Here is a 22,956-nt window from a genome sequence, read left to right as displayed (position 1 = left end):
TGCAGGGGGGTGAAATATAAGAAGTCATTTATAACAGCACACAGTGCGCCATTAAGACTGTGTTTTTAAAATCTCTGTATGTACATATGGCTCTATTGATATTTCAAATAAATTGTTTCCTACCAGATGTTGGCTGGCTATTTTTGTTGTCGTAATCTTACCGGATAATTTTGTGCCAGATTTAATTACAGTATTGGGTAGAAGAGAAATGGTGGTGCAGGTGCAGTTAGCAGCAGTAACGCTGCAGTAACTGAACATGAGGAATTGATGAAGACAACTGCTGTGTACTTGTGACCATGACTAAATGTATGAGGTTGCTTAAAGGAAAGGAAGTGGAGGAAAAGTATAGAGCATAGCCAGGAACTAGAAAAGCAATGCTCACTTACCCCTTCTCTTTTTACCTTAATTTGAAAGGAGAAGAAATCAATCACTACTTCATTAGGAGAAGAAAAAGGTAAGAAAGGTGAAATGGTGCTGACAGAGATGAAGAAGGGGACATATAAGTGAAGGACTTGGTGTTCCTAATATGGTGGTGTAGGAGAGCCATTGTATAACCTGGGAGCAAGGATTGAAATACTGTGTCAGGTTATGGTTGCTATCAAGGAATGGGTGCTGATGGCAGTAAAACTGTGAGCAATGCTGCAGGGGCAAAGCTAAGGATTGTGACAACGGCTGTATCGCACAGCTGTAAGTAAACGCGTTTGGTATGCAGGAAGGACTGGCTCTCGTTTTAAGATTAAGTGGGCAGGCTGAATTTGCGGAAGCTGACAGGGACAGACAAGATTAAGAGGCAGAAGACTGGCAGATGGTTTTGAGGATGGGGGGGCAGGGAGTAAAATTGTTGCTAGGTGGTAATCCATGGGCAGTGAACACAGGATGAAAGAGGGGGAGGGAATCCAGGCTACTTCCATGGGAGCAGCTAAAACGACCTGGTGGGTTAAATGCTGGTACTGCCAGGTGAACAGCAGGGAGAAGAAGGGCTGACAGCACCCTTCTGCTTGAAACACAGCCCAGCCTACAGGCTACAGGCTACAGGTTACATTACATTACTGTCATTTTATCAGATGCTCTTATCCTGAGCGACTTCCATAGGTTACAGCTTTTTGCATGTTATCCATTTGTGCCGCTGGATATTTTAGGCAATTCTGGGTTTAGTATCTTGTCCAAGGGTACAGCAGCAGTGCCCCAGCGGGGAATCAAACCAGCAACCTTTACGAGCCCTATTCTTCTTTACCACTAAGCTACACTGTCACCACAGGCTCCCCATCTTTCTGTTGATTATTGCTGAGGAAATAAAAAAAACAGGGCAAATGTGGTTTGGAGGAGGATGAGAGACTGCAGAAACATGTATGAAGAAGTCGGGTGGAGCAGGGTTGCTGACACAGAGCTCTGTAACAGTAATGGCAGGAACTCCTGAGGACCTGAGGACCTGAGGCCATCCTGTCCTGTTTGGTGCGTTTTTATTCAAATGTTACACCTTTGTTTTCTTGTTTGCATGATGGTAGTATAGAAAATGCCCATCAAACATTAACCCCCCACTTTGCCCCAAGTGGATTGTGTTGTATTTCTCCCAGTATGTAAGTTACTATTGAGCTCCTTTAATACAAAGTGACTCAGACAATTCATTCCCAAACAGCTGTACTGGGTTTAAGGATTTTTACTGTAATTTATTTCTGGAAATTAGCATAAAACACCAACCTCAACATAGATGTTCTATGCCAGATCCTGTTTTTGTGTACAATCTATGTCATGTTGCATAATACAGGTACCTGTCTGTGATATTGGGATGGTGAGTCTTGGAACAGGGCCAAAGGTAGCTGCGCAGTGGAGTGCTGTTCAGACAAGAGTGTCATTTTCAGGCTGGCACGCAGTGGATGCAAAGAACAATGGCACAACATCATGTCACATGAGCAGACCACAAAGAGGTGCAGGCAGAGAGCATAACAGAGAAATGTGGCTTGCAGTTTGTGTAGCAGTTGTGAGAGGAGGGCTGGGTAATTGGGTGATCAGTATTGTCCTCCTCCTGAGATGCATTTTAATAAACAGACATACAATGAAGGATCAAAATATTGGTACATCTTAGAAATAAATCATGTGACTTACTGTATGTCCAAACAGGGGGTCAACAACCTCGGCCCATGGCCAGATACAACCCCTTCACTGGACTCCAAGCCAAATAAAAGTTCCACCATCACCACATCAAATGCAATCTTTACACTTTCATTGTGTGGAAATTCATATCTACTGACTTAATGTCATTTAAAGCAGAGGAAACACCTACCAGCTTTATGTTAGCTTAAACAATATACAGCAAGCATAGCCGGTACTGCCAGTCTAATGTCACACCATTCTCAGTTGAAGATTATTATTATTATTATTATTATTATTAGTAGTAGAAGTTATTTTTTACATTGAGATGCACAATAGCGGCATTGAGGCCCAGAAAGAATCTGTCTCCCTGAATCCTGACCCTCATCTTGTCCTCATTAGATTTTAAAAGGTGGGGCTTCCTTCCCTTGTCACACCCCATTGAGCTGCCTGTGCCTTTCACACTGATGGATTCTATCAACGGCACCAGACTGACCCCCATCAGTGTCCCTGGACAGGCCCTCCCATCACAGAATGACCTCATCAGTGCTGCCCTCTCTTTCCTGATAAGTTCCATTACCTTTGGGTCACCCTGCATGCCTGCTCTCACTTACTTAATAATCCCCTTTCATTCACTCTCCATCACAGCTTCAGCAACAAAGAGGCTTCCCTGTGTTAGCGATCAACGGGAGAGATCATTTCCCAGTCAATCACACCACAAGATCTGCCACGTTAGGCCAACGGAAGAGTGACTGTCAGAGCAGGAAAGTGGGACAGGGCGACGCTGTCAACCTCCACTGCTTTCAGACTGCAGACAATATCTCCAGACTCATTTGCTGTCAGAGATAAGGAGTCAGGAAGAGGACTGGGAGTGAATTCAGTGAATTGATGATAGGGTTTATCTTTATAAGCTCACATATTTGACAGGAGGTTTTTTTTGCCACAAAGCCACATTCGCGGAAGATCATGACAGTTTTTAACCTCAGCACAAAGCAGGACCAAAACTGTTTGAGACGACAAATCCATGCAACTTCACATGCAGTTCAAATATCTGAGAGGATTGGAAACAAGTTTCCTTAGCATAAATATGAAAAAAAAAACATTTTGTAACTGTGGATATCTTGAATTAAATTGAAAGAGAATTCAATAATATGCACAATTTGAGATTTATCCTTCTGAATGTCTGATCATTCATCTGATATTTGAAAATACAAATTTAACTGTATAATGTTCATTTACCTCAGTAGTGTGCAATAGTTCTATATGTACAGCAGATGGAGCTGAAGGCCTAAATAATTTGTGATGTCATTTTTTGCATAACACATTGTTTGCCCATCTGTCACAAATACCATGGCCTTAGCGAACAGCAGCTGAAATGTTCCCTTATTCTTTTGTATTATTCTATAAGCTTTAATGATTTAACAGGCTTGAAGTGGTAAAGGGGGGTTCACCTCTATAAAATGTAAAGGACAGCCAAAGACCTGCGCTTCCTGCTTCATAGTTTCAGTTTGAATCTGTAGGTGCTTCTGTTGCCTTACCTCTCCACAGTACATCTTCATATTGTTCAAAATGCAAATTACAAGTAATTTATATATATATATATATATATATATATATATATATATATATATATATATATATATATATATATATATATATATATATATATATTTTATATAATAAAATCAATTTGTTTAATAACTCTCTGCAGATGTGTAATTCGCAGATCACAGATACATAATTGAATGCATTTCTTCGATGTGTCCATTCACGTTTGATTTTCTGTATTTAAATATAATGCCTTTTTCTGTCTAAGCAGTGTTTCAGTTATTCTTTGAGAATGTAGTGTCTGGTTTGCTCAGCCAGAGGAGGATGTCTCTGTTTACCTTTGAAATGCTGGTGAGGATCGGTATCACACTGGCTCAGCCAGTTCTACCAGTTTTCTGGTTTCGCTGTTTTCATATTACTCTGCTGTTCTACCCCTGTGACGCCACAGGCTCAACAAACAGCTCAGTATCCAGACTGCAACTTTAAAGATCCTATGATAAAATATACCTCGGCCTCTGTTTAGCAAAACTGCGTTTAGGAAAGGGATGGGGTTTCAGGGCATGAATTCCCCAGCTGTGCTTTGTGTACAGTTTTGTAGTGAAGCTGAGAGGAAATAATTTCATCGATTCCCTCACTAAGACTGCCTTAGTTCTCCACAATGCCTTTTACATTTAGGTTAAATTGAAAAAAATTAGTTATTTTAGGAGTTAAAAACAGAAGGGCCTTTACCGTTATCATCACTCCATTCTATCATATTTATATCTCTCCTACCTGTAAAATACCTTAAACTAACATCAGAACACTTTTCTGTGGAAGAGTTCCATATCTTTATGTATATGTGACATCACGCATCTGGAGACAGGAGCTCCAGTTTGTGTAAATGTAGTGCTGTCAGAGTTCTGTGTCAACAAGGTATTTGTCTCACTCAGCCTGCAGGTAAAGAGCGCAATCAGCTGACGCATTCGATAGTGTGCAGTGAATGTAGAACCTCTTTGTTAAGCTGGGTGAGGATTTATGAGCTTCATAGACGAGCAACTTTTAAGCAACAGATATTACTCCTTGCCCTAAGGGATTGTGGGCGAGAGGCAGAATGTTTCTTAATTAAAGCGTGGCACCTGAGTTTAAGGCCATAAATTAGAGAGGAGAGAACGGACAGTGTAATGGCCCTTGTACTGATCAATGACAAACTCCCCACTAGAGGACACAAATCAGTCAGATGTACAAGATTCATGACCACTACAGTCCAGACAGAGTCCAAATCTTTGGAGAGTCTGCTCCACATTCGACTCAGGGGCTACTTTCTCAATGAAAACGCAATCACTCTACTGTTTATAGATGAGGCCATTTTCTTTCGCTTTTGTACCTTATTGTCTCACTGATATGTGTACAGTGGGGATGAATACATCTTAATGGTAGATGGATGCATTAACATAATCAGTTTGCATCACATGCCAATGCAAGCAAGAAATTGGCATCATAATGCAAAAATAGATTTTTGGAGGAGGATGGTTAAAGTACCAAGCCGGTAAGCCTACTTACTGCCACTTTAGCTGTGTAAAGTGGGCATACCGGGATATTTTTTCTCTTGTTATGTGACTGTTTATATGAGCATTTTTCAAAAGAGTGGTGTCTTTCTCACAGTCCAAAGGTGGTGACTGCATAAGTGTATGTATATCAGCTATTTTATTTGTATTTTTTTACACCATAAAACATGTTCTGCCTGCAGCGAACTCATGCATGTCTCCTTTGTTAGTGCAAGCCCAGTCTGTGCAGAAAATGTGGTGATTAGGAGATTAAAATTTGAATGGTTCAGTCAATGACACCTCTGGTGAGATTGTAGTCTTGTTGTTCAATCTTTATGGTTGCTGGTGCTCATGCACACACACACACACACACACACACACACACACGCACACGCACACGCACACGCACACACGCACGCACGCACACGCACGCACGCACGCACACACGCACACACGCACGCACACACACACACGCACACAAGCACACCTCCTTGAATGACTCTTAGTAAAACCTTGGTAATGGTAAACAGTGCTGGGAAACAGGCAGCTGAGCATGGTCTTAGTTTCACACTGACAGAAAAAGAAATAGTAACCCTCAGGTTACATTTTGAAAGAACAAGAAAGGAAACTGCAGAAAATGACATTCTTTGAAGAAAACCTTTTTTTGGTGTGTATATCATTGACTCCAAAAAGTTAAAAGGGGGGATACGCCTCTCCTCACTCTCAGATTCATAAGAGGACAGAACAGGGTAGAAGAGGATAGAAGAAAGCCAGCTCTGGGAAAGAAATTATCTTTCAGTGTGACAAGAACGGCTGATGTAATGCGTGGAAAACCTGACCATTGCACTACTCTTCTGAGCCTTGGGGGGCTGGTTGGGATAGTAGCCATTACTGGGAGTCAGCAGTGGAAGGTTACCACCTTCTTTGACTTGGACTCCATCATCATGAAGACCCCATGGAAAAAGCAGATGAAGGATGAAATGCTACCAGAAGCCAAAGGTTACGCCAGAATGTAAATGGTATGAGTTCAACATGATCCAGTCCCCAGGGCTACAAATTGCCAGATATCTCATATGTCTCTCAGTGATAGTGACCCTTTCTAATCTGCTCTCTGTGAGATGCAATGGTAGCCTCTTTGTCCTCTCCCGTCTCACCGCACTGATCTCCCTGTCCCTTACAGCTTATACCTTCACGCGCAGCCACCAGCGGATTGACGATCAGAGGCGAGACCTTGGAGGTGCACTCTGTGTTGGCTGGGTGCCCTCTGCCCTACTACCTGTGACTGGGATGAGCCTATTTAGCTGCAAACCGCGCTGCAAGCGAAAATCACAAGAGCCAGTATGTATGAAGCCAGTATCTATGAAACCAGTAATCACATGACCCAGTGTGTATGAAGCCAGTATGTATGATACCTTTGTGCCCTTGAACAAGTATGAACTGAACTGAGCTGTGGGTCTTAGCCAGTATTGCCCTCCGATGTGGCTATATGTGTGAGTTTATGATCTCTGGCAACAGCCACTGTATGAATATCCTTAAAGTCCTTTATAGTACTGTATAACTGTAGTGAAATATCAATTTGCTTATTTTGTTGCCATTTAAAATACTTTAAATGCTTATTTATGTTTGTGTTAATTTTTCTGGCACACAGTAATTCATGTTTGACTACATTTATCCTGATTGGTAATTGATTGTGTTGACAGCCACTGATTTGCTGTTATGCATTTAATTATGATAATGTTGTCATTCCCTTGAATTAACATAAATTATCACCACAGAAATAATATGAAATTAACACCAGCAAATTTACTATATTTGCATCATTATGTATTGATTGTTCTCATCTAAATAAAGGAAAAAATAGTAGTGTCATCAACACTTCACAACTTGGTGTTTTTTTTGTATTAAACCAAAAAGACAGAAATTGCAACTGAGTATTGAACAGCTAGTTTTTCTAATTTCTATGGAGTCTTTTGCATGCAAATGGATTAAATGTGTAATTTCATTTCAAATTCTCTTTTATCAGCACAGGGTCAGTCTGTAGGAAGTTTACATGGTTGTAGATACACTGAAATTTGTTTACCCAAATTTCAGTAAAGACGTCAAATTACAGGGAAGTAAACAAGGGCACATGAAAAGAACTTCTGACAAATTTCCTGCTGAACTCATTCATGTGCTGTTCCTCCCCCTGCATTTTCTATTTGATTCATTTTCCTTTTAGTGTTCCTTTTCTTGCTCACTGGCACTCCTTCGACCTTTCCAGTATTATAACTATCTATCGTTGTTACCGTTAATATGTTTTTTTTTCACAGAAATCAAACAGAGATGTGACATATTAGCAATGAATTGCAATTACCTAACCAAAAAAGTTAACATAATTTGCATTAAAGTCAAGCTGCAGAACACTAAATGCTGGAGAAAGTTTGTGTATAAATTGAAAGGACAGAGTAGGTGCTCCATTAGCTTAAGAGGTAGAAGAGCTTAACGAGGCCTAAAAGAGAAGGAATTTTTGAAATATAAAATGAGAAATGACCCCTGCCTGAGTTTTTTTGGAATACTTTTCAAGAATGTATTTTGGATGCATTTGGATGCATTTTGAATCAAGGACAGGTTCTGGTTGAGCATTGCTCCTATATTTTTAGGATTTCAAGCCTTAATGGCTAAAAGGCTGCTGTTTTTTTATTTGGTTGGTTTACTATCTTACTTTTTTCATTCTTACTTCATTTATTTCTTTCATTTTTAACATGATGATTAATGATGATTTCTGTATTATTTATGATTATGTCTACTATTATTTTTTCTGACATCTTTGCCATCTAACATCAACGATGAGAACACACTCAAAAAAAATCTTCAAATTCCAATTTCCTGTTATGCATTTCATTAAGGTGATACATAAAAGGACATTTCCAAATCCTAGCCATTAGATCTAGCATTTGGCCCTGTCTGGTCTTGGGTGAGTGGAAAATAATTAAGTACCAGTAATAAATTATCAGTGATGTTTTCATCATGTCAGTCTCCCTTACATGCACAACATAACCTGGGATATATACATGCATATTTTTTTCATACATCTCTCCTTAAGAAGATGAGGCCAAAAATGATTCAGAAAGCTAGTTACTGTGCAGTTTTGTCTGTACAGAGCTTCTAGATCTGTGCACCCCTGTTGTTTTAGCACAGTCACAAGGAATATATTCACAAAACATTATTTTTGCTTAACTTTTCAGAGCATGTCTTAATCATACTTAAGCGTGATACATTTTTTGTCCTGAGTTCGAATGTATGTGGGCTTGTTTTTGTTGCAATAAATCATAAACTTTACCCATTACAATTGCAAAACGTTTTTCATACTTGTCAGTACCTTTTTATAGCATTCACTCCTTCAGCTCACATTTGGAACACTCATCAGGTACAGGCTGTAGATGTGTGCAAAAAGGCTCAAACCCTTGACCACACCCAGCCATACCATGTAGGGTTCATGCTATTGTTGTCTCTAGGCAGGCAGAACTTCAGTTTCGAAACAGGATTCTTGTGTAAATCACTACATCATCTCAAGCATAAAGCCTATTCACACAAATCTTCCCCCCAAGCTATGCACAAAGGTGAAAGTCAATTTATTTCAAAGGTAACAGGGAAGATTTTCACCAAAGAGAAATTTTCCTACAGATGAACTGGCAATTTTGTTTGAATCCCAAAGTATGCTCTTTCTCACTGTGTCTGTCTCTTCACCATAATTCAGCGCCATTCAGCTTGAAAGCTGTGTGGTTGGCTGTAACCTCTATTCATTCTTAGTTCTTTTGCAGGATAAGGAATAATAGACTCCAGAGAATGGAGAGGTCAGTATAGAGGGAGATTAAGAATTAGGAGGGGGTGAAAAGTTCAATTTGATTGCATTCAGTTTAAGATGGTAGGACACAGGAAAGCGAAGCTCTGACAGACACCTTGAACAAGGTGAGTAAACCTGAGACAAAGCTGAGGGAAAGAGATAAAAGGATACAATAGCTGAGCTCTATTTTTATATGAGTATTGGAGGCCATGGAAAGGATTTTGGCAGGAAACTGGCAGGGTATGCAGACATACATGGTCCCCCAAACTGAGCTGTGGGATATTATAAAAGAGCAAGATTGCTGACTGTAAAATGTAAGCTTTGTGTCATCTACAGTGCTGAGAATTTCAAGATTTTGATATGTAAAAATCTATGGTATTGCACTGTAGTTTCACAGAAACTAATTACAAGAAAAAAATGTTACAACCTCTTGCCACAAATTATACACAATCGAAACTGTAGAATATATCAGAACTATATGATTTCCCAACTGCACTAGATGACCAAACCAGTGAGGTAGCATAGCTCGTAGTAAAGGAAGGAAAAGCCACTCCCTCTGACAGTATCAGATCAATGTGCTAAAAACCAGGCAGTCGGTGATAGAAAAGTGAAGACAGAGGCAGAGCTGGCGCGAGGACTGCAGGCAATCCACAGATAAACTTACTGCAGAGATGAACGGCAAGTTTGAGATCCTGGCCATGGTGTCGGGCTTCATCGGGCTGGTGGGCGCTGCCGCCATCACTGGCCTCCCCATGTGGAAGGTGACGGCCTTCATTGGCTCCAACATCATCGTGATGGAGACGCGCTGGGAGGGGCTGTGGATGAGCTGCTACCGGCAGGCCAACATCAACATGCAGTGCAAGGTGTACGACTCCCTGCTGATCCTGCCCCCGGAGCTGCAGGCCTCCCGGGGCCTGATGTGCGTCTCCATAGCACTGGCCTTCTTCTCCCTCTTGGTCTCGGGCTGCGGCATCCGCGGCTGCAACTGCATCAGGGACGACGGCCGGGGAAAGAACATCACCCTGGCGGTGGGGGGGGGCCTGTTCCTGCTGTCCTGCCTCACCACCCTGATCCCCGTGTCCTGGACGGCCCACACCATCATCCGGGACTTCTACAACCCCCAGCTGGTCGACGCCCAGAAGCGGGAGCTGGGACAGGCGCTCTACATCGGGTGGGTGACCGCTGCTCTGCTGTTCGTCGCGGGAGTGATCCTCCTCTGCCGCTGCGCTCGCCGAGCTCAAAAAGAGGAGCCGCTGTACACGCAAGCCATCGCTACAACTGAGGACAATGTGGAGCTGGACAGGAAACCATCAAGCATTTACAGCAAGAGCCAGTACGTATGAAGAGCTCCAGTGCTCAGATATTTATACCCTTAAAGCGGACATGAATGGAGTGAGCACTGATCTGTGGGTCTAACAGCCAGTACTGACCTCCATTGTGTATGTAGGACTGCTGTATAAATATGCTCAAAATCCTTTATACTGCAATGACTGATTTAAATTAATAACAGAGCTTCTCTTTGGCTTTTAAAATATGTATAAAGAGGGTTTATGTTGATTGATTTTTTTATTAAGTCTTCATGAAAGGAAGTCACAGTAAATATTAACATTGTACTTATTTATGACAGTTGGTGGACTTTTTAGATTTTCTTACACTAACGTAACAATTCCTGCTGATTATTCTGTCATTCTCTGGAATTAATACAAATGAATACAGAACAAATACTGTATCACAATGTCTCTTTGTCATTGGTGTAAATAAATACAGCCCAAATGAATGGTGTTGCCAATCTTTTCATTCTGCCACACCTTAGATTTACTAAAGGAATGGAAGATAGGAACTGCACTGGTAGGATGAATACTTACTTTATCTCATTTCTGTGTGCTGCTGCACAGGCTGGAGCATACACTGCTGATCTTTCAACAGCACAGACTGCATCTCAAAAAAGCAGGTAGCTGGTGTAGGTGTTTCAGGAAATGGAACAGGGCAACCTGCATTCCAGTGAAAGCATCACCTTAGGGGAAAAGGTAATGCATGTTTGCTCAGTAAACACTGTTATACAGAGCAAAATATATAGCTAATATTTTTCATATATTATACATTTCTACAGCCAGATATTTATCAAGACAGTTTAGGTTCCCTTATTCAAGAGAGCAACAACAGTGGCCTATCTGGGAATCAAACTGCCAGCAACTGGGCTACAAAGCTGGCTTCTTACCACTACACGACATAGCAACATTGCCATATAACAATGATTCAAGCCTCACAGACCTCTTGTATTGAACAAAGTAAAACTATGTCTCGCCTCCATTCTTAATTGGACAGTTTTACTTTGCTCCTCTCAGGGTCCCTTCTCCTGACCCAGCATTCCTGTCCTCTTGCTCTCTTGCCTCTGCCCCCCCCCCCCCCCCCCCCCCCCCCACACACACACATACACACACCCGGACACACACACACACGCGCACACACACACGCGCGCACACACACACACACACACGCTCACACACACATATATACATATGTACAATCATGAGCATCAATATAAAGCCAGATAGATAGGATTTTAGACAGTGAGTTAAGCTTATTCAACCAAGTGGCCACATTGCCCTGAAACCACAGTGTGTCAGGTTATTTCCTTTCAAACCTCTCAAGGTTTCAATTTACATAGCCATCAGGACAACACCCAATTACCTCTGTTGGCACGGGCACTATTCATCAGGAAATAAGCATAAGGAGATGAATAAGAGAGGATAATGGTGCCACGAATACTATAATAGACAGATGATATGGACTTTTTGGCCCAAGTTTAGAGGTGCTAGAAGCAATTATTTCAAAGACTGTAAGCACTGTAGACTTTGTAAGCACCTCTTTAACCAAAACATCAGTGGTCTGATGTCATCTCTTCCGACATTGCATTACTTGGGTAAAAGATGAATGGAGATTATGTGTTTTCACAGAGCAACAGTGGGGTCAGCATTTCTCTCTCTTCACTTTCATTGCTTACTCTGTTATGGGATACTAATAAATCTGACGTGTAAAAAAATCATAGAACCAAATTAAACACACAAACAAACACACAAACATACATACACACACACACACACACACACACACACACACACACACACACACACACACACACACACACACACACACACACACACTCCAAACACTTTCTCAAACCACAGTGACATATAGTAATAGCCATCCTTTATAAAAATGTGAAAGTACTCTTTCTTTAAGATGGGGATTTCAGAAACATTCAAACCATAACTATGAACAGCCATGACGTCCCCAGCTGAAACTTCAGAGCTAGATGGAACAAGTGATTATGTTTGCTAGTATCGAGAAAATCAAGTATCTCAGGTTGTCATGTGATGGGTTTGCAGGTAGCTGATAAGCGGCTGAACCAGTAGGGTGGCATAGCATCGTTAGCATACTTTCTGGGGTGTAAAAAGTCCTCCCTCTGATCCTCTCGCCTCATTTTGGAAGTTTTGCCTCTGAAGACGCAGCAGCAGCGGGTCGCTCCTCTGAGGTATACCCCGAAAGGCAGCCATGGAAGGATCCTATGTAGACAAGGCGTACACCACGGACACCGTGTACGCCCAGAAGGCCAAGATCGAGAAGGCCAAGAAGAGAGACCGCATCTGCACTGAGGTGGTGGCTCTGGTCATTGGCTTTATTGGGCTGATCGGCGTGGCGGCCGTGACGGGGCTGCCCATGTGGAAGGTGACGGCCTTCATCGGGGAGAACATCATCATCATGGAGACGCGCTGGGAGGGCCTGTGGATGAACTGCTTCAGGCAGGCCAACATCAGGATGCAGTGCAAGGTGTATGACTCCCTGCTGATCCTGCCCCCGGAGCTGCAGGCATCCCGCGGGCTCATGTGCTGCTCAGTGGCCCTCACCTGCATTGCCCTCATTGTGTCCGCCGTGGGCATGCGCTGCACCAAGATGGTGGACTACCACCCCCGGACCAAGCACATTGTCCTGGTGGTGGGGGGCTGCCTCTTCCTCATGGGCTGCATCACCACCTTAATCCCCGTCTCCTGGACCGGCCACGTCATCATCCGGGACTTCTACAACCCGCTCCTGATCGATGCCCAGCGCAGGGAGCTGGGAGAGGCGCTCTACATCGGCTGGGTGACCTCCGCCCTGCTGTTCACCTCTGGGGTCATGCTCTTGTGCCGCCACGCGCCCCGGACACAGGACCCGGATGAGGACAGGCCAATGATGTACGCCCCCGGCTCCGTGCCCTACACCTACCAGCCCGGCTACACATATAAGCCCGCGTACACCTACAACCCCGCTTACTCGTACCAGCCGGCTTACTCCTACCAGCCTGCCTACTCCTACGTGCCTCCCCAGGGATCTGTCATTTACAACCCTGCCCGGTCAGTGTGAGGGCGTTCGTCCTCCACGTCTGACTTTCAAATTTCAACATGAATTCAAGGCTGAATTCATGGAAAAAAACAACTGCTCTTGGCACAGTTTGCTGAACAGAACTGAACCTTTGTTTTGTTTAAGGAACTAAAACTAAGTCAGCAGATATGTGTGAAATTTAAAGTGAAGCAGTAGATGTTTGTGTATGTATATCACAATGTGTCTTTGTGAATACTGTTTTTTATATTTTGTTTTCATAAGGATGAGAGGAGAAACTTCCTCCCCATTCAAAAAATATGTTAAACACATCCAAAATCGTTCAAGTTTAAATCTGAGATCCTGGAATATCATGTAATGATTCACTTAGTATATGACTTTCTACTTTGTGTACAGTAATATTGTGAGGTAGGTATAAATGATTCTTTTCAGGTAGTTTTACCTTGACTTGTTTACAATGTTAACTTTGCACAAATAATAACCACAATATAGAAAATATACCATTTAAATGATTTTAAGATTTCTCCCACAAAGCAATTCACGTACCTTACACAGTTTATCAGTTTTTTCTTTTCTGATTCAAATGCAATGCCTTGTGGAAATGTTTAGCATATTTTGAAATGTTATTTGTTTACATACAAACATTAATGTTTCATACCAAACCTAAATCTACTTGTCTACACTTGTTTGTATATATGCACTGCAAAGGATGCACAACCGCATTCAAATTTTACATTTATGTTTGAGTGTTCATGTTGAACTTTTTTGTATAAAAATATGATATACTTGCTAAAATGAAGTGTCCTTTTATGATTCCAGATAAATAAAAGGCTTGAATGATGCACTGAACATATGTAATTTTCTTCACGTTATTTTCTGCATTTTTAAGCTTAGCATGAAATGGAGACTAATATAAATGTTTTCAGAGGGATAGGTACAGACAGCATTCCTTTGTGACTCTTAACTGAACATACCATCGCGCTTATTCAGGTAAGGATGAATGGCTCTGCCTGCTCTTTTCCAGTAAAGAGCAGTGCAAAAAAAAAAGTCCCTTTGTCCCTGCGCTGCACGAGGAAATGTACCAGAACTGGTGAAACCAGTGGAGGCACACCTCTTATGCAAAGCTGCTCCTGGGGCTTATTACAAGGAAGACACGCAGCTTCATTAAGTCCACAGGAGTTTTGGTTTCTGTGGTGAGCTAAATGCAGGCACACACAAACACATCCGGAAACACATAGATAAATGCTTGTTTTACACTGCCTTGTAACGGTGACATGGCAGTTGATGTGAACAATGTCCCTTTGCTACTTAAGGTATACTGATTAGGCTTACTACCTGTCATTACCTGTTCTCATGTAAACTCACTGTTGATTTTACTGAAAGAAAGCACTTCATGCAATGGCTGCCACGATTAATCAATCTCACTTAAATAATGGTGCCTTAAACAACAGTAACATAATATGACTATACAAACAGCCATATGCATCATTTTTCATTTCCTCCCTGACCTCAGTCAGGTAAAAGTAAGAGCTCAGATCAGTACATTAGGCTTTTGATATCATTATATTGCTATGAGCTTAGCTTTCCCACAATCCATTGTGTTCTACAGTACATCTTCTGCCATTTACTGCAAACACCAGGAATCCACTTCTATATTATCTATATTATAATTTTGAAATTGGTTATCATGATGTTTCTAAAGAGGAACACGCTGCTCAAGGTGACATCAACATTTACTGTTAGGAAAGATTGCTCAGAATCCTGACAAACTATTTCTTTCTATTCATCTCATATTTTTATTATTGTTACCTAATGTCTGCTCCAGTGATTTTATTGTGAAACTGACCAGATGCTTCATACACATTTATGAGTGCAATACTTTCCAAGAACCTACATGTAAAACATTGACAAAAAACATAAAACAGAAAAGTAAATAAAGGGGTTCTTTCCAAGTAAATCAACTCAGAAGTTCTCAGAAATCCACCCGACACTCCATCAGTTATTTTGTTCAGGCTTTGCTGAAGGAGAAGTTTCTCCCAATTCTTTTGCCAGGATCTCAGAGAGAAACAGGAGACTTATCGACAAACAATGCCACAGCTCACTGCACCTTTGCAGCCATACAGAGCAAAAGAACACACACACACATACACACAGAAAAAAACAAAGAATCAACAAAGGACCTTGGGGGATTTCATTTCATAGCAACCGACCACAGTTCCCTCCCCTCCCATTATGGTGCCCTGACCTGGGGGGAGGAGGCAGTGTTGGTTCACACGTATCAGCTCCTCTTCCACAGGGATGCAAAACGGGCAGGCAGGTGAGTCTGCTGCGCAGTGAGCAAGGTGACCACACAGCTTCGTCCTCTCGGCTCTTGTTGGTGTGGATTTCCCTGGGGTTTTTTGTGTACAGGCCGTGTGTGTAGCGAGGATGGCGAACTCGGCGCTGGAGATCGTGGCCCTGTGCGTGAGCTTGCTCGGCCTGATTGGTGCGGCGGCCAGCACGGGGATGCCCATGTGGAGGGTGACCGCCTTCATCGGGGAGAACATCATCGTGATGGAGACGCGCTGGGAGGGCCTGTGGATGAACTGCTTCAGGCAGGCCAACATCAGGATGCAGTGCAAGGTGTATGACTCCCTGCTGGCGTTGTCGCCTGACCTGCAGGCAGCCCGCGGGCTCATGTGCTGCTCGCTGGCCCTGGCCGGCCTGGGCCTGCTCATCGCCATCGCCGGGATGAAGTGCACTGCATGCATCCAGGGTAACGACCGCGCCAAGCGCGTCGTCCTCATCATTGCCGGCAGCATGATCCTCATGTCCTGCTTCTGTGTCATCATCCCCGTCTCCTGGACGGGCCACGTCATAATCCGGGACTTCTACAACCCACTCCTGCTGGATGCCCAGCGCAGGGAGCTCGGCGATGCCCTGTACATCGGCTGGGTGTCCTCCGCCCTGCTCTTCGTTGGTGGGTGCATGTTCGCCTGCTGCAACATTCCCAGGGACAAGGGCTCCGAAAGGCTCATGTACTCCAGAAACAGCCAGTACACGCCTTACCAGCCGCAGGTGGCGTACACCCCGCAAACGGTGTACACCCCTCAGCGTTACCCGTCCACCCATGGCTACCCCTCCAGACAACCCTCCATGCGCAGTGCTGTCGCTTACCTCTGAACACCAAGCTCCCAGGTCCGTTTCTGGAGTCCTGCGTGATCCCATGGAAAAGAAAGGAGCTCTCTGGCTTTGATACACGCATGTGAGAGGAACTCTAAGTGGACTCACGATATTCTCTCTGAATTGGAAATGGCCTTATTTACATTTCAATACTGCACTTCAAACTGGAGACAGAGACAAACATCAACAGAGCAATTTAAATGGAAGCCTCCGCTGTTTCAAGCAAATGAACTGACAAGCCAATTCACACCATTAACCGTGAGGACCATGTAAGCGTCAATTACTGTAAATATAGCGTTAGTAAGCCATATGGCTGTAACTAAAAATTTATTGTAAATGATAAATTCAATGTCCTTTTGTATTCTTTCAGACAATTCAGAATTTGAGCAAAAGTTCATAATGTTCTTATAGCAATAACTACATGAGAACCATGATTTACTCTTTATGTTTTGGCTTAAAAACAGTAAGTATCTAGGCATGGAATTTTACATCACTTTGATTCAGCAAAATGTATCTCTCTCCTTGGCTAAAAATCCTCTGTTACCATGACCTAACAAAACACCTAGTAGCATTTTGTTTTTCTACAAACTGTGAAGTTGTGTTGGCTTGTGTGTTGTATGTTTGATGCAGCCCTCTCTTGCTGGTTTCCAAACCATCATTATCTTGACCTGTGGTGAATGGTGCAGACAAGTCAGAGAGTTTAATTGTATCTCTCCTGTGAAAGACAAACCATGACTACCAGTAGCCTTGCATACCAATGGCTACTTCCCCTGGCTACTGTAAACCTCAAGCCAAAGGGGGACGCTAAGCTCCATCATGAAGCTGCTGTTACATGTATTGTGTAGACGTGACAGTGACACAGCCACACCTAATGTTACATAGGTGACCCACAGGTGTAAAACTGAAACCAGGGCCTGTTATTCATTTAAGTAGCCTGGAGGAGTCTCATATTACTCCCTTGAGACAAACAGTAGCATTGTATTGATGTTCTGCCTCATGTGGCAGCTGACTGCAAGGTGTGTTTTAACACAACTCCCAATTTTAATGTACCCAGTCATAGAATTTGCATGATAGTTTGAATAAAGGCCAAAGAGATCAGGACCGATAAGGGATAAATATCAGGTCAATTTAATTATCTAAGACAGAAACTTTCAAACATCCTTTCCATATTTGGAATCATAGATAAAATTCCAAATACAATATCTACTACAGGGCATATTTCTTGTAATTAACTTTCTCTGTTTCCTTTTACAAGGGCACTAATATAAATATTTTATAGAAACAATATTGATCAGGTTTCAATGTATACTATAATCATATTCTCTTATCGTGTGACTCTACTCGTTGCTGAAATGTTCTTACACTTAAAGGAATCTAAATGAAGATTTTCGTGTTGACAATAAAAGGTAAACAGATCCTGTTAGAAAACATGCATAAATAATGTAACATGAAATGACTCGAAAATGTAAATGATGCAGTAAGTGATGAGAAACAAACTATCTCTTTAAGAGATGAGCAATATCCAAACATACAATATAATGGGTTCAGCCAATGTTCCCCTCAACAGACCTTAAACTGCAGAGTCACTGTCTCTATATGTATAAGAACCTCTTGTGAGCATGGGTGTGTATGTGTGTGTGTGCGTGCGCATTTCCGTGCGTGTGTTCTGCATGGCTGACAGACACCGACCCATGGCTATTTTATTATTTGCATGTTAACCATTTGCACAAGTACATAGGCTTTCAGCCCCAGCCTTAAAAGCAAAGTACACATGAGGTCAGTGTTTTTTTACATAACCAGACCCAAATAAGATGCGACTTCCATGATTTATTTGAAATCCTGTTTTTATTTTTACAAGTTTTGACAGGCATGTGCCCTACAAGTCATGGTCAACAATTACAAATGGATATGACGCTTGTATATTATATTGCTAAACTTTCATATATCCAGAACGTGTCCCCTTGCACCTGTCTCTCAACTTGTCACATCTGGCTGAATGGCTGAATGGAGGAGATGCTTCTTCAGGAAAACAGATGCGGTAGTACATACAATGCTGCCATATTTAGCATTAGCAACAGAAACACAGCTTACCAGTGAGGCAGCTGACTTTTCACATGTTTTACGTCATGGGAATTGGGAGGCAAATTACATTAGCCTTACAAGCCTATGGTGCATTCATAAAATCAAAGAATTTAAGCATCCATGTTTGTATTGGAATTAAATAATAATATGCAAATTTGGACGCCAGATGAGGGTTATCAATATTTAGTTAACAGCGTCAGCATGAGAATTCATGTTTCCTTGGAAATGATAACATTGTGCAATTTGGAACAGTGGTGTTTGCAGCTTTTGAAAATATATGGTCTCCCTAAAGATAAAAACTTCTTCAGCATTATCATAGAGATTTACGTAGCTGTAATTTTGGGATGCACATTATTTACTGTACTTGAATCAAATATTTAAAAATGACTGATATGGTATGCAAAAAGACTATTTACCATCATACCCATTCAATAACTGAATATTCCAATAACCAAGGGTCCAGAGGTACTTAAAATGTTTAAAATGCTTAAAATAGGGAAATGCATTTTCCCATATACATTAATGAATAGTGCTTACAAAACAAAAATCTGTAATAGCTGTACGGCATGCCTTCATAAGAGTAAGCATCATTTACAACACCAATATTTTATTTTTGCTCTAGTTTTTGTCAAGTGGATATTTTCCTCCCTCTAGAGGAAAAAATGGTATTACAAGAAAGAGGCAATCTTCTCAGTTATATCAGGGGTATATCCCATTACACTGCATTCTACAGTATCACTGACAGTAATTGCCACATCACATAAACCATTTTTAGGAATGGTGAACTGATAGATAATCAATCCTCCATTGCAATTCTGGTTTACCGTTACCAATAATTACTCATATTGTTTTTGTTCTCACCATTTTTAAACACAAATTCACAGATGAACTCAGCCATCATTCACATCATGTTTTTTATGAATAAGACAATGGTGAATAAGCCAGTGTCATAGAGGTAATAGGTATTAGAAATGTGACGTCATGAACCCCAAACAGAACACAAGCATGCTAATATTCAGACACTCACTTACACAAGAGGGCAGCATCACCGCACAGTGCACAGTGGGGGGAAAACAGAACACAACCATGTTGTATTAGATTAAGATGTAGTGATAAAACACACAGGGGTCACGAATCCCTCCTTTTCACTTTGATTAGCATTGTGAAACTAATGAAATCTAGATTACTGATTCCAGCAAATAAAAACACAAGGAGGTCATGAATCCTTCTTCACTCTTATTAGTGTGGATAAACAGCTGAGGCCCGGAGTCCTGATTCAGCTCTCCCACAGAGACAGTAAACACACCATCAGCAGAAGCCCGGGTCACCCTCATACTGCTCAGCCAACCAGATGAGAGCTGAGCCTCTCACCCACAACTAAGGGCGACACGCACTCTCTCACGGTCTCATTTCAGTGCTGGCTGTGTCCCCTCACACATTTTGCAATTCCACTCCACCTTGCTGACCTTAGAGCTGCGTTCCACATTACTGGCATCGGGAATTGACACCATCTTGTTGCTCTTGGGATTCTATTCTGAGGATTCTGATATTTTATCTGAACTGGATGAAAGAGAGAGAGAGAGAGAGAAATGGTTGAAGCGACGCTGGAGATCATCGCCATGTGCCTGGGATTTGTGGGTCTGATCGGGGCGTCCGCCACGACGGGGCTGCCCATGTGGAAAGTGACCGCCTTCATCGGGGAGAACATCATCGTGATGGAGACGCGCTGGGAGGGCCTGTGGATGAACTGCTACCGGCAGGCGAACGTGAGGATGCAGTGTAAGGTGTATGACTCCCTGCTGGCTTTGTCGCCTGACCTGCAGGCAGCCCGCGGGCTCATGTGCTGCTCGCTGGCCCTGGCCGGCCTGGGCCTGCTCATCGCCATGGCGGGGATGCGCTGTGTGTCCTGCCTGCAGGACAACGACCGCGGTAAGAGCATCATCCTGATGACCGCGGGTGGCATGCTGCTCCTGGCCTCTCTCTGCGTCTTCATCCCCGTCTCCTGGACCGGCCACGTCATCATCCGGGACTTCTACAACCCACTGCTGATCGATGCCCAGCGCAGGGAGCTGGGAGAGGCGCTCTACATCGGCTGGGTGACCGGTGGCTTCCTGTTCGCCTCGGCCCTCATACTCATCTGTCGCCGCGTGCCCAGGGACACGGGCTCGTTCGATGTACTTCACCCAAAGAACCCCACACTGCTTGGATACCTCCCCGCGCCGCAAAACCCGGCTCTAACCGGTTACCAGCCTGTTGTAAACAACCCCAGCTTCGTCTCAAGCCATCCTGCTCCGTACAACACCAGTTTGGTTCGGAATCAATCCACTTCACACAGCGGAAGTTTCACTCAGAATATATCTGTTCCATTTAACAACAGTTTTGCTCAGAGCCAGCCCGTGACAGTAAATGGCAGTTTTGTTCATCAACCGCCTTCTTCGCACAGCTCCCCCTTCGTGGGAAACCTGTCCACTCCTGGGAACTCGATCTACATTGGCCAGACATCCGTTCCTTTCACCCCTAGTAATGGGGGCCACCAGTTCTCTTCATACAATTCTATTTATACCGGGTTCAAGCCACAACCACAAAACCCTGTGTTCATAGGGTATAACTATTCTACTGCTGCACCTCGCAGTGTGAGTAGCATTAGTCAATATATATGAACAAAAACAACATGTGGAAATGGAGCAATCTGCCATCTTATAAAATCAAATTGACATGACATTATTTTCTGTTAGTTCCACTGAACCTACTGTGTACCATCACTGTGGTATTTTTTCATAGTGACATATGGTGGGTGTGTACCAACAAAAGGTTAAAGTGATTTTTTTAAAATCATACAAAATTACCATTTTTTAAAGTTGTATTAATTTATCTATAAAATTTAAAAGTATATATAGGGAGATATTCACTGTCTATCTTTGTAGAATAAAAGGATAAATAGGACAATTTTTACTGTCTTGCTTCTGAAGCAAATTTAGAAGGTTCCTGTGGCTATAAGGACTGTTAGCAATACAAACAGAGGAGACATTGTTTTGATTACCTGCATGACTATCAGCTACCACAGATAAAGAAATGCTTGTTTTCCCATAACACACTGATTCCTCTGAACCTCCCCTAAGGGAAAAGGTACAATGTCAGTAATATTCCTCTGATGTTAACAAATATAATTTGATTAAAAAAAGCTTGTTTTCTGCAGCTTCACAGTGTCACTGTGTTTGTTTTTACTTTACACCGATCTATTCAGGTATCACCCCAAAACACACATATTTATTCAAACAAATTTTTAGCTTAAAGTAAAAACAAGTTGTTTAACGGTCACTTAATGTTTCAAATACAAATTGTATATATACTGAAACACCACAAATATTGTAATTTTGTACACTGAGACAAAGCGAGCAAAATTGATTAGCTCCTGTGCTTCACATTGTGGTAGCATTTCTGACTGAAGAACCCTTGTAAATACTGCTACTGCCACCACTGCATAAGTAATAATGATAATCACAATGACAGTTGTTTTTAATAACACCATCACCACCCTCATTGTCACTCGCCTTGGGCTACTACAGTGTGAGTGTAGAGGGAGGAGAACCAATCTCTGCCAGTGTCAGATATTCCCAGATCAGCGAGACTTGAAAGCAATAGTGAATGGCCTACAATACTGAAAGCAGCATAACAGTCAAGAAAAATTAAGACAGGGGAAGGAGAAGCTGCAAAATGAGTCGCTATTCAAAGTCATGTCTTATTCACAACTAAACCTGGATCAGCAACTAAATATGGATCAGCTAACACAGTCAGGTTGCCGCAACGTAATTTAATGACCAAACATACAGTACGTTGCTACAACGTCAAGTCGGACGTCGCGGCAACGTGGAAAATGAAAAGGTGGCATTTCGTAACGGCAACGTACTTTTGTGACGTTGTCAGTCCGTAATCTCGACGTCCTGGCGACCATATTTCGCTGTGACCGATTGAGCACTTACTGGCGACGTTGCTGCAACGTTATGTGTTAGCTGGGAAGTCACAAGGATCATGATACTACTTACAGTACATGAGACTCTTGTAAAGAACTGTAAAATATGACTAAACTACTGTTTTACTGCCTTCCTCAGAGAGAGGTGCCATTGAGAGTGTAAGAGAGAGGGGTAAATGCAAACACCTCCTTGAGCTGTAATTTTTTGCAAAACCACAGTTTTGATGAGCCACAGCTCCCCCCATTGGACGATGCGATGAATGTTCATTCGGATACACCTACGTCAACACCTGAGCCAGGAGGAGTAATCAGCAAAGCGAAGTAGCGTTTACGGATAGTGTTGACAAGCTGTTATGTAGCCATTCTCTACAATTCGTTTC

General features: G+C 42.5%; 4 protein-coding genes across 4 annotated transcripts; all 4 read left to right on the top strand.

Annotated features, from left to right (window-relative positions):
* The first annotated feature begins 9,559 nt into the window (after window positions 1–9,559).
* Window positions 9,560–10,744, top strand: LOC118783295 (claudin-8-like). The gene has a single exon (XM_036537080.1). The coding sequence runs from the start codon at window positions 9,654–9,656 to the stop codon at window positions 10,323–10,325; it is 672 nt and encodes a 223-aa protein (XP_036392973.1). The 5' UTR covers window positions 9,560–9,653; the 3' UTR covers window positions 10,326–10,744.
* Window positions 10,745–12,479: 1,735 nt separating this feature from the next.
* LOC118783275 (claudin-8-like) lies at window positions 12,480–13,932 on the top strand. The gene has a single exon (XM_036537054.1). The coding sequence runs from the start codon at window positions 12,538–12,540 to the stop codon at window positions 13,384–13,386; it is 849 nt and encodes a 282-aa protein (XP_036392947.1). The 5' UTR covers window positions 12,480–12,537; the 3' UTR covers window positions 13,387–13,932.
* A 1,718-nt stretch (window positions 13,933–15,650) lies between these two features.
* LOC118783020 (claudin-8-like) lies at window positions 15,651–16,928 on the top strand. Its single transcript, XM_036536673.1, has one exon. It carries the CDS (start codon window positions 15,790–15,792, stop codon window positions 16,522–16,524), a length of 735 nt encoding a protein of 244 aa, XP_036392566.1. The 5' UTR covers window positions 15,651–15,789; the 3' UTR covers window positions 16,525–16,928.
* A 2,752-nt stretch (window positions 16,929–19,680) lies between these two features.
* On the top strand, window positions 19,681–21,403 carry LOC118783081 (claudin-8-like). The gene has a single exon (XM_036536762.1). The coding sequence runs from the start codon at window positions 20,196–20,198 to the stop codon at window positions 21,264–21,266; it is 1,071 nt and encodes a 356-aa protein (XP_036392655.1). The 5' UTR covers window positions 19,681–20,195; the 3' UTR covers window positions 21,267–21,403.
* The last annotated feature ends 1,553 nt before the right edge of the window (window positions 21,404–22,956 follow it).

Source organism: Megalops cyprinoides, chromosome 9 (genome assembly GCF_013368585.1).
Source record: "Megalops cyprinoides isolate fMegCyp1 chromosome 9, fMegCyp1.pri, whole genome shotgun sequence".
In the NCBI taxonomy this organism is placed as follows: Eukaryota; Metazoa; Chordata; class Actinopteri; order Elopiformes; family Megalopidae; genus Megalops; species Megalops cyprinoides.
This window is presented reverse-complemented; position numbering and strand designations above follow the sequence as displayed.

Coding starts and splice junctions, on each gene's coding strand:
- LOC118783295 (XM_036537080.1), top strand. CDS start 9,654: ATGAACGGCAAGTTTGAGATCCTGGCCATGGTGTCGGGCTTCATCGGG.
- LOC118783275 (XM_036537054.1), top strand. CDS start 12,538: ATGGAAGGATCCTATGTAGACAAGGCGTACACCACGGACACCGTGTAC.
- LOC118783020 (XM_036536673.1), top strand. CDS start 15,790: ATGGCGAACTCGGCGCTGGAGATCGTGGCCCTGTGCGTGAGCTTGCTC.
- LOC118783081 (XM_036536762.1), top strand. CDS start 20,196: ATGGTTGAAGCGACGCTGGAGATCATCGCCATGTGCCTGGGATTTGTG.